Source organism: Diuraphis noxia, unplaced genomic scaffold (genome assembly GCF_037042655.1).
Source record: "Diuraphis noxia isolate RWA-SAM2 unplaced genomic scaffold, SU_Dnox_SAM2 contig0004, whole genome shotgun sequence".
Lineage (NCBI taxonomy): Eukaryota > Metazoa > Arthropoda > Insecta > Hemiptera > Aphididae > Diuraphis > Diuraphis noxia.
The window spans coordinates 59,407,008-59,426,101 of NW_028301714.1; the positions used below are offsets into that span (position 1 = coordinate 59,407,008).

Consider the following 19,094-nt stretch of genomic DNA (forward strand, 5'->3'; position numbering starts at 1 on the left):
ATAATTTTTAATTCAGACTGCGAAAATATCGTGTGATTTTTATTTTTATTTTAATATTATTTCTAAAAATTCATCAACATGATGTTAAAATAGTTTGAATGTAAAGTTACTGCCATTCTTTTTAATTACTCAAACATTGCATCATTGCATGAAAACACTTTATTTTTTTTATCATTAAAACATTCACAATATTTGGATTTTAACAGTTTTGACTGTATTTATGTAAATTTTTTATAAAAAAGTTATCTCGAATTAGTGAAAGTTATATATCTACTAAGGTAAAAAACGTATTGATACATAAAGAAATTCGATACTTTTATGTGGACATAATATTATATTATGACGTGTGTCTGTGTGTGTTACCAACCGTAAAAAGAACATTATCTATATTTAATACTTTAATAGTCTATATAGTTTAATCACTATCATTATTATCGACGTTTAACACAGCATTTACGAAATCGATAAATAGTTTTTGATTTGTATTTAATTTTGTATGCGTCGTAGGTATTAGCACTATAGTTGTACGACTGTACGAGTATAATGATATGTATAAACTATAGTTTGTGACTTTGTGAGACACGAAGGTGTTTTACATATTTCACGTTCGATATTGCGCGTAAACTGTAAGTTAATTATTAATTTAGATTAAGTTGACATGAATGATTTGAATATGGGATGGTATAGAAATTCGGAGAACGCTATATTATTAGCTCGCTAGTCATGTTGTTCATTACGAAATGTTTTAAAAAGATTGGAATTTTTATGGGCGTACGTTCATAACCTTAAAATTCACAAACCACGAAAACGTGTTGAAGCCACCAGTTGGCCACCTTTCCTCAAATAGCCGGAACTGTTATCTGGTCACCATTTAATCTTTAACAGAAAAGACAGAATCTGTTCTCGAGAAAAATGTGATAACCATGTATCGAATGACAATGACTTTTTTCACATTTTGATTTACGATATAGGTAGGTACCCTACCAATAAAAATGTAAATATTAAATTTGTTTTGACATCGGATATTGATTTACACAATTTTTCACATTATCAAAGTTACTGTTTATTATTTGTGTATAATAATTATTAATTTTACACTATATTCTTAATTTTATAACATAGTAAATTATCAAATAATAATTATTTATTATCGTATTATCATTAATTTAACACTATAAATGTACTTTAGTGTGTACTTATAGTTAATTATCAAATAATATTTGTTTATTATTTGTACATAATATCTACCTTATATGGTTGTTAATTGCATATACTGTTCATAAAACAATATGATATTTTAAATAATGTTTCACGGAAAATGTCTTTTGATTGCATTATGTCCATCATAAATTTGAAATTAATCATTAATGTTAAATATTAGAAACGCAAATGACCTAAAGTCTATATTAATTTTCTGGCGTTCGTTAAAAAATGTATTATAGACTATATGATTAGATGAGTAGAATTTAAATTAAAATTAGACCAAAAGCTGATGAACTGACGTCTCAGGTTTTAGAAAATATATAGATCTATTTTATTTATAAGGCACTTAAATTGTATTCAAGTTATTTCCAGCAACCATACGGCAAAAGTTTTATATAACAGAAAATACATCATACAAGTTTATCAAAACATCTTCGTGGCTAATAAATAATTAGGTATTATGAAAATGTTAATGAAAAAAATACAACCAATCTGCCAATATAGCAATTATTTTAATTAAAATTAATTCAATTTTTAAAAAGATGATCGACTTGTACGATATTTGATCAGGTTGAAAATTAATATTTTCTCTGAGATATAATATATAGAATATATTAGAAATTTTTAAATTAAAATTAAATTAATTTGTCAATTATATTAAAAAATAAAATAAAGGAACGCTAATAATAACAATTACTGACATAATTTTACATCAAACGTGGATAAAACAAAAGCAATCTTAGACATTGACATTTAAATTCTAAAAATTTCACATAAAATCTTATTCGATTAGAACATAATTATTATAACAGGTGCCATGCTGTGATTTAAATAATTGCTGACGAGATCATTTGATAAACCAAGAATAATTGGCGAACAGCTACGCATGAAACATATCGACGAACAATAATTATCGCAAATAATTATTTAATCAAATTTGATGTGCACGTTATTAGTAGCATCATACGAAGCATTGTGTGCGGTAATTTAAAACCCTCATGATATACATGCAAAATAATATGAAAACTGTCAACGATTATAAGTGTATGATATTAGTGATGAAAATTTAATTTTCGAAACAAACATTCATTTTTATGCCATCAAACATGCAGCATTTTTTATCAATATCATAAACTAAGTCTTATCGTCGACATTATTCTTTAACTATGATTTTCATTATACCACATATTATTAATGGATAACCATCGTATCACGTATTGCGTTAATAAGGCTATTGGCGAATATACACTTGAAAATGCAATTTCGGTCAAGAGAAATGTGAGTTGAGCTCAACGTTCACAAAATTCTGATATTTGCATTTAATCGTAATACTATGTGTCAATTACTACAATCGCAGTTTGGGTTTCTGGAATCTAGCGGCTATATTTTCAACACGAACAAAGTTTTTATTATTCTATAATAAGTCATAATTCAAACTAAGCCTTAAATATGTGAAGATTCAAGGAGGAACGATCGATTTACGTCATATGTTATTTGAACTGGCGTACTGAATAAGTAATGATTAAAAATGTTAAGAATTAGTGAAAACATTTGCGAACTTAACTTGAGAAACCTGGAAGAAAATCCGCTTTTATGCATTCACGATAAGTGTTCGTCGTTGTTTGCCGTTATACTATACTTACATATTAAATCTATTACTGATCTTGAGGATTAATGGATTCTATAATGTTATGTTGGAACTTCAAACAAAATATAATTAGTCACAACCATAATTTATTAAATTAATCAATTGAAATTCACTATGGGAAATATTTTAAATAATTATTTTATATTCATTAAGTTTTGTTGTTATTGAATTCACGAGTTAAGAAATATACCTATTACATAATCAGAGAATACAAAAATATGAAATATAGTGTTTTGAAATGCCTAAATTTAATTTAATTTAATTTTTTGTTTGAATATTACAAAATAATAAAATACTCTTTCAAATTTGATTTATCATTCACCTTAACTTAATTTATGTAATTTATTGAGATAAATTTTAAAGTAAATTTTAACTACCAACAATTAAACGTTTTTACATATCTCACTAAACGGTGTGTTTTCATATATTATACGTAACACATACGGAGATGATACAGTGTTCCTGAGAAGATGGCTATCAAAAATATAAACATCTGTATAATATTATGTCAGTCTATGTTTAATTCATGCCTCGAGAATGAAGTAGGTACAGTTGAAAATGAGTACACAACGATTTATGGTTTCAGGATTGAATGAATGGCAAAAACTATATTATTATAACACGATAAATTATGTTAAAATTGATTTTCATAGACCAAAATTGAAAATAGAGTTATACTAGATGTACTTATTAGAAAGTCTAGTCCATGTCGTTGCACAGCATAATTAAATAAATAACTAATTGATTAATTTTTATTATTTTGACCTCAATTAGTTTTATAATATAGGTATAGATCTATAACATAAGGCCATTAGTTTATATGATGTATAAACAAAATAATATATTACTTACATAGGCAGTTGGTTTTTATGAATTATTTACAATTGAATATCGCACAAATTTATTTTAAATATAAATTGAACATTTTTCTTGCTTCAGTATATTTTATTGATAAGTTTAAACATGATCCTATATGTTAATACATCAATATATCATTAATATATGAACAATATACGAATATACCTATTGTTTTTAAAAATGGACAGGAAAAAACTAAGATATTATTATAATAGTCAAACCAGTTAAGTTATTATTTTAAGAGGATTAGTACTTTTTAAAATGATCATAACTTACTCAAATATCAATAAAATCTTCCGTGATGCTCTGGCTAATACTCTTGCCTTTAAATTGTATAAGAGGTAAATTCACTCTAATTTTAAAGATTACCGAGTAAAACGAATTATTGTAAACGTAAAATTTTCCAAGTTGTACTTTTGTAAAACGGATACAACAGATGCCCTCGTGGCGTAATCTTTGTTAGAAAATAAACTGACTTATAGTAAGTAAAAAAAGTTAAAAAAATTAACTTTGTAACTATAGTTGATACTTGAAACCTATACCTTTGCTGGTAGTGGTTTGTTTCCCAAGTTTTTAGCGATTTGTGACAACTGGAATTTCACTAAATACGCAATACACTACTTAAATCCTGAATGTTTATACTACAATCAAATCGGGACCGAATCATTTTAAAAATTTAAACCAAATACCGATAGCAATCTGGATTGCGATGATCGATACGGCGAGTCATGATTTTAAAATAAACCTGGTTTTTAGGATTAACATTTTAAATATAATATTTAATGATATGCTTCGCCTGAAAAAAGATACTCTAAAGCTTGTCTGGAAACCTAAAGCATTTTTGTTGTGATTGGAAATGGATTAGGTCTGAAATTCTGAAGAGATGTGGTCCTAATATTCAGTTAAATTGATTGAATCTGAAAATATTGTATATTTTAATCACGATTGCTAGGATTTGAAATGATTTATCCTTGACACTACAATGTAGTGTTTATTTTTGTTTATAATAATACCGGAATAAGGCTCATTTATTTATTGCTGTACACTGTATAATACACAGTGCCTAGAGATAAAATATCAAGATAATAAATACTATTTTATTTTATTTTTTGGCCTAGTGGTTGAAAATGAACTATGGTGCTTACTAGCTTACTAATATAATATAAAATAAAATATGTTTAAAAAATATTATTATTAAACATCGTCTACAGTTTTCTTTTGTTCAACGTAAACTTAAGTCCTAATATTTATTAAATAAACATTTGAATATACAAATAATTTCTCTTTTAATTTTCTAAATTCATATTAATATTATTTGTCCCGAGGCAACATAGACCATTGAGATTCATAATATTATACCTATCAGTAAAGCTGTAATATCATATTTTTTTTCTGTACGTTTATTTATAGGTATGCATATTGTACAATTATAAAAATGTTAACATAATATTATTTTACATTAATAAAAAAAAAAATTTAATTCCATTTATTTATAGTTATATTTTTGATTTTCCGTTTTTCTTTTTTTTTTTGTAACAAACTTTATAGGTACGATAAAAATATGATGCCAAAATATACTTCCAACTATAGAGAACAATGGGATTCATACATCTATGTAAATAATAATTTTTATCGTTGTTGTTATTATTATTATAATTATTGAGTGTACATTTAATGATGGGTTATACCAGATTGTCAATCTAATATATTTCTTTGTCTCGAAATTTTTGTTATGAGTGGTTTTTTTTTTATATAGTGCGACGACATCGCTACAATCTTTGAGTGCATAAAAAACAAGACGAGTTTGATTTTTAGCTAATAGACTCTACAACTTCAAATACAGGTGACTGCAGAGTGTTTAGATACAATATATATTATGTTTACTTTAATAGCAATGTCTACTGCAATTACTTATTAAAAAGTAAAACAACGATAATAACACTATAATATAATATATTTATATTATATTTTATATAATTAGATATTCATGAACAATGAAACAAATAACTATCGACAAAAATATTCCTTCTTATTATATTCCACATTTAGTTTTTTTTTTTAAAAAGCTCATGATCATTGATCAAGGAGAGTATAATTATATTTTGATTGTAATATTCATCGTCCACATTCCTAACTTGTCTCAGTGAATAGTTTTAAGTTTTAAACCACGCACAATACAAACAGGGAAATGTTTTGGTTTGTGTACTACGCTGTGGAACAAAATCGTTAACCGCGATCGATAACCACAATACAATACCCAATGCCTAGTATCCTAATTTACCATTTTCCCATACACATTAGATTGTATTTTTTTTAACTATTGGATTTCTTAAATATTTTCGCCCATATTTTATCCATAAGAACACGAAATCTGTTGGTATTATCAAATGTTTAAAAAAAAATGTTTTATCTAATATGTATCGTTCTGTCTTCTGTATACTGTTTTCAAAAACATGTTTAGGAAGTAACGTGTGAATTTCAAATACATTAAGCCATCAAGGTCATTTAAATTTTTGTTTATCGATATTTGAATATGTTCTATACTTCTATTCTATTTGAAATATTTTTCATATTTATGGCTGTTATTAATATTAAATATATCCATTCGGAACATTACGCTAACACAAGTTTAACATTGACGAATTTCGTATAAGTATATACTATATGAAGATAATAGGTACCTACTATAATATGTTATATTAAAGTAAAGCAAAAAAAAAAAAAAAAAAAAAACTATAATATGTTATACTACTCTTGTATTATACACATTCAAGATAAAACGTTTACAAAATATGTTATGATCACGTATAATATTTTATTCTTGACATTCTATCCCACAACGGGAAAGCATAAAGATGAACATTTCATTTGACAAACGTGTCGTTCAAAACTAAACAATAACTGTAGATGTAAAAGAATGTATATAATGCATTTATTAGTTATTATATATACAAACCACATAGTGTGTTACTATAATATAAAAATTAACAACAAATAACAATGTCTTATGTTTTCATAAATATTTCTTATCGGTTGACTTTTTAGAACTATTATTATATTTTTCTTTGAATCCTTTTATTGATGCAACGCTTTAGGTGAACAGTTTTTTCCGGTATCTAGATCATATAAGGCATACATTTTGGAATACATTATACATGTCTTAAAACATAATCGATATAATATGTATATTATCCTTTGTTATATATTATACTTCAATCATCATAGATTTTAGATAAGGAAGTGCTTAAAATAGTAATTGTAAAAAAGAGTACAGTAAGAATAATCCTTTTTTTAAACTACTCGATTAACTAACTCGATGGATAATATTAAAAAAAAAAAATGAATATGAGATTACTAACCAACGTAGCTTATGTATACTAAACAATATATTATAATTTTTTTGAGCCGGTGGGTGGTGACCTGAATTTGTTCACATTATGCTTTTTATAAATTCAAATAGAATATAGAAAAATGTATACTATTCTATTGTACAAACCAGATAAAATATAACATATTAATAATAATACTATATTAATTAAAAATGTATTCGTTTTTTTTTCTGTTTACACATACATATTACCAGTTTTAATTTCCTTGAAACGCGAGTCTCGAAAGAATAAAATTAATTAATTAATCGTGAGGCCAATAAGAAATAAAGTTTACTTAAGTATATAATAGGCCGTACACGATTATTCGTTGCGCTAAATCATATTCTGTGATTATTATACAATATATACATTCGTCAATTTTTCGGTGTACCTATAATATAATCCCCATAACTTATTTGTTTGAATCCCGCCAACTTCACACATGAATGATCCATATTGGAAACTGGAAAGTCAACAAATCAAATTTCTACATCAAACAGGAAGCAGTGCATTGTGTATATAGGTTTAAACCGCATAATAATATTATGGTGCTTGAATAAACCCAAACCTCGCAAACACGTGTCGTCTAGGACTCACTCCCGAGAAAGTCTCTACTCCTATAGGAATATACATTATTATAAATATAATATTCTAACTTCATAGACAGCGTATAGAAACTATAAATGAAAGCGGTTGACGAAGATACGCTTCATATAGACGCGAATAAATAAATTGACTTCGACGTAAGTTCGTCTGCGCGTGGGTCACATCAGCTGTGGCGTAATATATGTAATACATATATAAATATAGTACAAGTCAATCGATGTTTAAAAGTGTATACTTAGAGTGAAGAACACTGGATTAAAAATTTAAAAAACCAAATAAATGAAATATACCGTTAAAGACCCTATACTCCCCGCTATACCTATATATTATTGTTTTATGTCGTCATTGTTCACGGTAGAAAAGCTTTTCAGTCTATTATAACGAAATATCGTTCGAAAACGACTACGACGACGACGACAAAGGGCACAGAAGATCTCGGCTAAGTGTTTCGATGACTCACCACTGCGGCGGCGGCAGTCCCCCATCAGACTAGCTATATATCCTATTAGGAAGTTCCCGGGACCGTCACTGCTCACTACAGCGCATATATATATATATACATGTAATATATAGATCGTACACACGACGTTTTGTCAGAATACACATCAAGCCATACACAAAAAATATATATATATATATATGTGATGTATTAACTGGGCCCCGCAAATCCGGAAACTATATGCCACGCCGACGCGAGTCTACAGTCCTTACAGTATTATACATCCGAAGCACGATAGTAATTCGATTACGGGAGACCCTCCATGTACACGGGTATATATATTATATTCCGGCCGGGCAGTGAACAAGATCGAAAAAAAGTTTTCAACCGCAATAATATATTATGCGCACGGTGAGGTCCGGCGCGTACCCCGTCCGGCCGACGGTTAGATGAACAAATCGCGACGCTGACAGTGTTCTGGTCTACGTGTTAGGGGGAACTCGCGCGATATTCATCATAATAAATAATAATATTATGGCGTGAATGGCGTTTATTACGATCAAACATTGCGCCGACAAGACTATATGCGAAAAAACGGCGCGCGGCGTTCCGTGTAGGCAACTCTCAAAAACAAAATAAAATACGAGTGCGATATTCTTTTTGACTTTGATTTTATCGAAGACTTCGACTCGACGAGGAGTCTGATATTCACTGATATTACCGGCGAATCGTCGTCGCATTACCGCGATATATAAGTACCTATTTAATTCACGTCTATGTATACATAATATAATTGTTGGTATTCTGTTTGGCGCCAACACTCGGCTCGCTGTACATTCCATTACTATTATAATATATTATTTTAATTCCGTGAATTGCGTTGCCGAAAAACTGGTCGGAACGCAAATGGGTTTTACGCGACGCCACGCCTTTGTTGTTTACACGCGAAATTTCCATTAGCAGTCTTCGTCGGCGTAGGTATATGGCTCTCGTCGAGTTTAATATATATACATATTATATACTGCCGCAGCACTCCAGTCGAGAGGGTTTAATCGAGTAAAACGGAATAACGATTGGCGCAGGACTATATTCCGGTCGGCGTTTGTTTCGGTGAAATCGCACGTTTCCAAACGATTTCGCTCCGCCGTCCAGATCGACGAGAATAAAATATAAATGGCTGACGCCACACAATCCAGACCACACGTGTTTTGCGATTGACTTTGAAATCAGAACGACATCGCACTATATTAAATATTTATTCCACCACAAGTGTTCTCACCAAATCTGTTGGGCGCGTAAATGTATAAGGCGTATAGGTAATAATAATCGCGGTGTATAGTAATACACTGCTAAATATCAAAAATTTAAAGCACATATACGATTTTTCACTGTGTAGTCCGCGGGTAGCGTTATGTCGAAAAGTTTTGGTTCGGAAACACTTAATGAATGGATTGGCTGCTCTCGTTGACAGGTTCCGCAACAGTGTATATTTTGGATGATATTGTACAGCGGAACATAATATATGTTAGTGATGTTATTGTTGTGTAGATATCTGCAGGGAGAGGAAATAATGATATTTACGAATGAAAAACAAAAGCGGATATTCCTCAATTATCCGACAAAAATTGGATACTCGATCATGTTTATTATTATTTATATGACATTACTATACATTATTAAACTATGTAGTTAAACTTAACGTTACAAAGAAAAGAAAAATTTTGATTTGTTTTTAAATTTTATTTTTATGAAGCTAAATTTATAAGAATAAAAATGTTAGCTGTATTTGGATTTTGGAATTACTCTAATTTGTTAGCAAACATTTTTATTAAATAAACTAAAAAAAGAAATTATTATGTACTCGTACAAAGATAAAATGCTAAATTCCATATATTTATATGGGTTCCGAAGAATTTATGAATCCGGGCCCCAAATTTACTTCTGCGGGGGTCCTTGAAACCAACACTAGTAATTTTTTTTACATTTTATAAATATTTTATTTTGTGTTTTTCTTTCAAACGATTCGAGTATAATATATTTATTATATGTTATGTAAACACTAAACACTATTAAGAACTTCATATGAACGTATATAACTTCATCCATCAACGGATCATATTATTATTCTATTTACGACAATATTAGATACATAATATAACATCACTATGTAGTGGGTATGTCTTTAAATGCACATCATTATATTATATTCTTTCATAGCCATCATGCTTCGACCAAAACTACAACGTCAAGGACCTAAACCTTTTGCGACGATTAATATTCTGGCAATCAGCTATAGCCGCTGCAGGTGATGATTTGATTTTCTCGCGCAAATTAACTAACGAGAATATTATTAAAGACTTATCGATTTCTATCATTATTATATATTAATAACATTGTCGACGTCATATTTTAATTAATATATTATGAAATGTGAATGAATAATGGACGCGTACGTGAAATATGCATATTATTATTATTATATTATAGGTATTATATTTTAGTACATTTCGATTAAATCAAATTTTTAATAGCAACATAATATTAAAATTAAAATCATCCCATAAAGCAATGCTTGTGGGGGTATAATATATAGTTGGGAATTTTGACATTTTAGACGAATACATAATATAATACTTACCTGTATATTATACACGACGAGCGCGCGGTACGATGGATAATGTTTAATTAAATAATATAATGATATCATTATACCTACGCATATTATTATTATTATTATGTGTGTGAGCCGTGAGACCGGTCACGGGTAGGTAGCCAATCGCTGGTATTGACCGTGCGGCGAAATAACAATAATAATAATATTGCAATATAATAATATGTCGGTCCGGCGGCGGGGCAGATTGCAACACCAGCCAACATAATATCACATATCGCAGCGGTGATATTCCACGTCTGCTGATCGTTTTATGCCGAGAGTGGAAGGCTGAATGGTCCGATAATAATATTATTATTATTATAATATCCGTCGCAGTACCTCGGCCATTATACACATTAACGAGCGATGATGCACTTTTTATGGTTCGTTCCGGCGGCGGTGTAACTGCAACTACAGTGTTCTTCCGTTCCGTTCCGGTATGTATATTATAATATAATGCGCAGTACATAAAAAATATATTTTCAAACATTTAGATTTATTATAAATATACATTATAATATTTTATTTTATGATATTTCTATTTTTAAATCGTGCGCTCTTGCAGTCGTCGTCGTGTAGTCGTGTTCGACGCATCATTATACTACAATCACTATTTATTTATTTATTTTACTTTTCTGTTGATGCTCGACATCAGTGAATTAAATGTTACTAGCCTACTTTTACTTAAAAATAAATACAAGTCGTAATAATATTCGTATAAATCTCCAATGACTAGATTTACAATTTTTATTGTTTTTGGATCATGTTTATGGTCCTTGTGAAAAATGTGTATGTTTCAGTTTTTTATTTTCATTGTGTGCTGCTTTTTATGGTGAAGATTTTTCGTTCACATTATATTTAGTATAACTCAATTGTCTTATCTACATCTCATCATCCTCCTGTTTGCGTTACCTTGTTTTTCTTTTTATAATGTTCGAGTAAAAAACTTTCAATTTCAATAAACTCGTGCTTCTATTAATACTCGACCGAATTCCAGTGTTTGATTGACGTCTAGTGGTATATACGTATTGCGTAAGTACTTACAACTGCATTACGGCAATAGTTATTTTTGGTTTGTTTTTATTTTTATTTTTTGTCATTTTTTATCTTAATTAACACGCTTGCTTTTAGACTTGGTTTGCGTGATTTTTGATTTTTAATACGTTTTTATGCACAAATGACCGTTTCTAAACATAATATCATGATTACACGCGTGTTGTTTATATTTTAGTCTCGTGATTTTTTTTACGATACACAACATGGCCGAAATCGAAACCGTATAAAATGTATAAGTATAAAGGGGCTAATCGCTAATACCCAGGTCTCAGATCATTATTATTGGATGATGTAAGGGGTAAGGCTATACGATTTCGATTTTAATTTATATGAAAAATCGTTATCTAAATAAGTTTTGTTTATTACCTTACATAGTTACATTTACATATAAATTTGTAAGTGCCGACTGATGTGTTGTAAAGATAAAATTAGTGAGATTGCATTTTATAAACAGTCCGTATACAGAATAAAATAAAAGATCTGTTTGTATTTATATTTATACTTAGAAGTTAGATTCATCAAGATTAATATCTGACACATTTATCTTTAACATAATTCATAAGCCTACCATAAACCGTAATTAACATATATAACAAAACTATTTTTGCTATAAAAACATTTTAACATGTAAATGAATGTATCAGAATATCGCATAATATTATAAATGTGAAATTGCACAGTTCTAAATGTGCAACTTTATTTTTTCTTCTCAGTGCATTATTTACTCATTGATACTACGTACGTACTGCCTACGAACCAATCACGTTATTATTTGTTTATTTTACCACAACAGAATCTAAAACAAACTTTTCGTTTATTATTAAAAAAACAAGCTTGTGGTGATCATAAAATCATATATATGGGAATATAAATAATGATTATGTTTCAGTGCAGTATATTATATGTGGCTAGGTACAGGATATAATATCGTATTCGATATGAAAAAGATCACGAACAATGTTTAAACATAATTATAATGAATGATTTAAATTATAACAAACACATCACATTTTTATTTCCGATTGTGTATCATAATTCATAATGATATGCTTTCTTCGTTCGGCAATCGAATGCAACATGAAATTCGTGCACAAACGACACAAACACACAGATTTTTGTATGAAAGAAAACAGAAACTATATTTTTATGTTTAGAATAATATAGTCGGTTATGGCTTATCATATAAATACATGATAAATATTATAATACAAATAGTATAATTATAGGTATATATAGTAACTTGAGCAAACTCATTTATTTTTTATTCGATTTCTGTTTTCAGCATTTGATGAAAGTAATCTTTGTAATTAATAATTATTGTGATCTATAGAAGTCCTCATAATAATTACATAAGCAGCATATAAAATATGCGGTTACAGCGTAGACGTAAAAAATTCAGAAAGACAAATAATTACATTTTACATAATATTAATTAATAATATACACCTAAACGTTGTGAAATAGGTAACTATGACCCTAAAATTATTAAACAGTTGGAGTATAACATATTATAGAGGCCATAGAGGGCTAAAGCACTACACCGACTGCACCAGAATATATTTTTGGTATAACACACTCGTGATGGGGACAATAAGTATTCAAAATATATTATTTTATCATAAACGTGTGATATAAAACTATAAACTATAGATAGTATTTACCAATAATTTTCAATTCCAAGCCACGTGCAGTGGGCATGTTCTTAAAATCTTGAAAAATGTGGTTTTTGCAATCGAATTTTTCTCGTTAGAAATACCTATACGATCATATCGTTGCAGCTCTAATGGACTTGGAACGTTTCTTTAAAATATATAGGTCGATAGGTACTTCGAGTTGGATTCTTAGCGTACCTGATAATATCTTGCTGTTTGTTTATCCATAATGAGAGATAATGAAATCTACAATAAACGGAGCTAAAATAATGCATGTGTTGTATACGGAAGTGAATTATAGACGAAATTACGGATCAGGCCAGTTAAGCTATGGACTTGCATAATATACTGACTGGATAATACATATAGGTACTGACTTCATAAAATTTTAAATTAAAATTAAAATTAACTCATTTTGTAATGAGAATTATTTTTTCATATTCATAATTTGACCTGCCCTGTTAAATTTTCTAGTGTCGCTTGTGCGAAGTTAATGTACGCTTTGAATTTCAAAGTATACTATATATTATGTGCGCATAATAAATATAAACAAAAATTCTAAATTGATTCAAGGTCAAACGGCCTGGTCGTTTATAATAGTTTATATACACTCTTGCGTCTTATACGATCCAACTTCACGAACCTCAGTGCAATAATACCACGATATTTATTATATTATTATAAAATAGGTAAAATATTAGTTTTAGTCGCTTATCGTACGTGTGAAACACTGCAATGTGCATATTATACCGCACCTAGAAAATAATCTTGTATAATACGCGCACTTAGCACACGTAATATTCCAAAAATCCAAAACAATGCAATAATGTAATAATACAATAATATGTATATTATACCCATGTGGCATATGTGCAGCGTATGTGTGTGTGCAATATTTGTGTAGGCAATATTGTTAACTACGCGCGCAGTGTGAGTAATGTTTTGTCGTTAATTGGGTTTCGGTTGCCATATAATGTCTGCAGCGATAGACGTAAAATAATACAATAAATTATTATTGTACCTTTTTATAGGCACCATGTGAAACGTCAACATTTCGAAAGTGTTTAAAAAATTATAATAATGTATACAACATCGCTATTTGGCACCTTTAGCTATATTGACTGTTTTTATTATATCTATTTAAACAGTTTTTAGTTGATCACGTACGCGACAAAGGAACGCTTAATAAATAATAATAGGCATTTTTTGTAGCTGGTGTAGGTAGTATAGGTACTACTAGGTAATAGAAAACAATATAATATTATGCGTCTGCACCTCGTTGTGAGCCATCAGATCCCCAACGATGGTTTAAAAATTAAGTATGCGGACCACCTAAAATTGCGGTCTACGCACAAACAACCGAACAACTCCTCTTTTTTTACAAAACCAGTACTTATAAATATACGTAAATAAAAAAGAAAATAATCTCCATAAAACAAACAAACATTTCTGATTATTTTTCGTAGAATTGTTGACAATATTGCAGTTGACGATTATAAGTTTAAGTGCAACGCAAAGTTTGAAATAGCTCTTTTCATATTTCAAACCTTAAATACAATAAAACATTTTAATAGTTAAATAACATAAAGCTTTGATCAAATTTTTATTGTTTAAGTCTTATAAACATAAAGCAAAATATATTGAAAGTAATGCACCTGCTAGACAATTGCAAGTAGTTATCAATGTTAAGAATTTAATTTCACTAGGTAATATATATAGTATACATCATAGATAATATATAATGGATAGGCCATCAGCCTTCTCCGTGCGTTCCCGAATGATAAGTTACGGGGTAATAAGTTTTTTATCCCATGAACAAATCTTTTTTTCTTTTTTATTTAAATTTAAAACAAAATAATTATTTTAGTTTATTTTAGCCAGTAGGTGCTTTTATAATTGGTAAATGGAAATTAATAACGATACGACCATAACACGACAATATAATATTATTAATATGAAATATAAGAAAATATAAATTAATTCAAAATTACATATGATAATTAATTATTATTTGTATTTAGGTAACAAGTGATTTGGTTGTAATCTACTGTGGTAACAACCGTCACTAGAATGTGCGACTGTAAACTTACTGTATTTCTGTTAAAATTTTAGATGTTCAATATTTTATGTTTTAAATTCAAACAATAAACGACAAAATATGTTCAACATTATTATTTGTTTGATAACAATTATTAGTAGATAGTGATAAGTCAAAATGGTTACCTGTGGTTACTAGTGGTAACAATAGTATATATGGGGCACATACCGGAACTTTGGGAACGCTGCCCCATGGGTGTTTAGTATAGGGATGGCCTATCCATTATATATTATCTATGATAGGTAATTGAGACAACAATATTATCAAGGTCTTATATTCTTGATTTATTATCACTTACTATCTCGTACAGAATGAAATATAGGTAGGTACTAATAAATTCTGTATTGGAAATTTCTAACAAATTGTATACAATTTTTTATTTCTCGTCTGAAATTTATCAAAATGGAGTGGTTTTGTTGTTAAAGCAGCTCTTCAATTTATTCTAAGAAATTTCTTACTATATATAGGTATTAAGTTGTAAAATAATAATTAATAATATTTAAAAAAACATTAAAATTTAAAAAAATTTTATTAATAGTAAAAATTTATTAAAAACATTAAAAGTAAATACACAAATTGGACTCGATCTGCTTATTGGCATATTGGCAGTCAACTGGGAGTGACTCGAAATTCGCCGTCGAGAGTAATAACTAATAAGCTTATAATAAAACAAATATTGTTTGCGATTTCCAACTATATATTAAATGTTGGCCATGTGATCATATCGTGCATTTAATGACGTAATATTGCAGGGTCATTAGGTTTTCAAAATGCATTTTATATGTAATATTGACTGCTTATATGTTTTAAATGCTATGGAATAACATAGATATATTTATAACTATAAAATGACTATATTTTTAAGGATTGTGAACTTTGTGTTTAAAATAAAAATATACGTTGTGTACCTACCTAGATTTGTTAATGTTTTTGAGTAATACATATTTTGTTGTTGTTTAGTTTCGTTCATACAAGTACTTTATAAATGGTAGGCACCAACTCCATAGCAAACAAATTATTATTGTATTACACTAAAATAGTGAAATATTATAATTAATATATACCATCATGACGTCACAGCAATAATATAATTAATCACATGCAGTAGTTTCAAATTGTATATTAGTATAAGTGTATAACTATACTAATTTTCCATTTATGTTAAAAAATACGGTCACAGTTTTTAATTATCGTTTTTATTATTAAAAAAAGTATGTAAACCGTTGGTTTAGAACGCGTCCGTAAATTAATGAAACTATATCATATCATTACAATCTACAGAAAAAAAACACTCCTCGTAAAAAACTGCTAGCCAAAAAAAATATACAATTTATAAAATTAAGCATTTGTGATATTTCAAATTTGTGAGATTATTATGTTATATTATATGCTTACCGTTATTTTTTGGCGCCTATCCGATTTTTTATATCGATATACATATGTCTTCTATTTTTATAAGCTTCGGCTCGAGCACACGCGAACGAGTATCACGGCCCACGAATATCTATGAGATGTTATTATTATCTCTATTTTTCTTTCTCCGCGTTTAACTTCATCTCCAAACACGTTCGCCTATTTGACATGCTCGCAGCATCGCGTTCGAAATAAACATCGTCCTACATTCATCTATATGTACTTACGGATCTCGAACCAAAGAGTTCTTGAGAAAGACGGGCAGAGATTTGATCGGCTGATAAACAGTGCCGTGGGCTCAGAACTAAAAAGTGTTATCTCAAAATGACAAAAAATATCAAATGATTCAGGAGAGAAATTTTAAATATCAAACTGTTATATCTTCCTTCAATAAAAATAAATGATTTTTAATGGTTTTATCAAATATAAAAATTAACAGAGTTCTCCGGAATTTCTGTTGTATATGGGTTGGTAAGCAAAACTTATATGATGTAGAAAATTTCAGCTAAGGATCAACAAGTTCAGCAAATAGAACCTTTTGGTTATGCATGTATTTTTTTTCTCACTTAGAGCTCTTTGCTCTATTGTTCTAAAATAAATGAATAATTATAAAAAACAAAAGAGGGAAACAAAAGAAGTAACGAGATGTTAAAATCTTAATAATATTAAGGTTTTATTATTTAATGGTTTTTTTATTTTGTTGATAAATGTGCAATAATTAACAATAGGTGTTGTGCTAATACTGTCATATAATTAATTGCACCTGTTCTGTAATCTCCGAGAGTCAAAAATAATGTTTTAATAAAATTAAAAAACAAATTATTATCAATATACTTATAATCGATATGAATATGAAATAGTACATAGGTACTTATTTTGACTGTAAAAGTTTTAATGGCCTCTATACTATATATAGTTAAAAGTTAAGAACCGAACGATTCTATTTGGATCACTATTATATAATATGTATGTAAATTGCGTTGATTTAGAACCTTTAAGTTCTCTATCACTCTCCAAAATCCAAATAATATGTTTAAATTGTTGTTGGTGATCTTGAATTATAGATAATTGATAGTTAATCTATAGTGTATATATATATATATATATAATCATATAAGAGGATTTTCAAAAAATGTGGTTAGCGATTTGCATCTTTTGGTTGTGTGCCCATGGTATTCATATCAATTTATTGCTATTTAGGTAATTATACATATAGGTATATATAATACTATATAACTGTATAAGTCTATAACTAAACGAATCCTCCTAAATACCTAGTAAAAATGAATATTTTTCAAATCATTCAATATGGTATTATTGTAAGACTCGTGTATATTATTAGTGATTCTATTATTGCTAGTAATAATTTATTGAAGGGGACATAGTATATATAGGTTAAATCAATGGTTAGGTAATATGTTTGAGTTTTACTTAGAAATATTTGAATTATAATTCCATAATAATATAATATTAATCATCAATGTTGCATACGTATCATCATAATATGCTATATTTAATTGCATTACATATTACAACCGATGATAAGTGTCTGAGAGTTCGGGTGGAGGATGTTAATTTTTTTCATCAATAGTACCTATCTAACTGGTAATACGATCAATATTCATTAGCAACCAGAGTAGGCGAGTAGTAATTAATTGATGTTCATAGACGGTTCATTAACAAGTATAAATTGGTGGTGCGGAACACAGTTATATAATTATATGTATAATAATAAAAATATGTAATCAAATAACCGTTGTTGGAAGAAATATCATATTTATTATTGTGCAAATAATAAAAACGAACAGTAGTCGAATATAAAGATATCGATGAATCGAAATTCTCAACAAGCCTTATTATCATAAAATGAATCATCAAGAAATCAGAAAATATATTCTTTACACTTCGAATCAGGGCTTTGCACCTGAACGAAACCCAAAACCCGAAACCCCAATTAACCCGAATAAATTTGCAAAACCAAACCAGTATAATACAACACCTGAATGAAAAAATTAACACCCGAATTAACCTGAAACCAGTATTAATATTTGGGTTAACCCAAAACCCGAATTATTATTAAATACAAAGAAATGAGTGGCA

General features: G+C 28.6%; 1 protein-coding gene across 4 annotated transcripts in view; it reads left to right on the forward strand.

Moving 5' to 3' along the window:
* Nucleotides 1-19,094, forward strand: part of LOC107161473 (growth factor receptor-bound protein 10-like) — a 100,871-nt gene that overhangs the window by 20,490 nt on the left and 61,287 nt on the right. Inside the window, exon 1 of one of the 4 annotated variants that reach the window (XM_089226442.1) lies at nucleotides 11,074-11,212. The exons of 2 other annotated variants lie outside the window; for them this stretch is intronic. Coding sequence is in view for 1 of the 2 variants with exons in the window: in XM_089226440.1 (XP_089082566.1) it covers nucleotides 11,539-11,564 (26 nt within the window). In the remaining variant the exon portion in view is untranslated. Of the gene's footprint in view, nucleotides 1-11,073; nucleotides 11,213-11,523; nucleotides 11,565-19,094 lie in introns of those variants that run through there. One more of the 4 variants, XM_089226440.1, reaches the window with a different exon arrangement.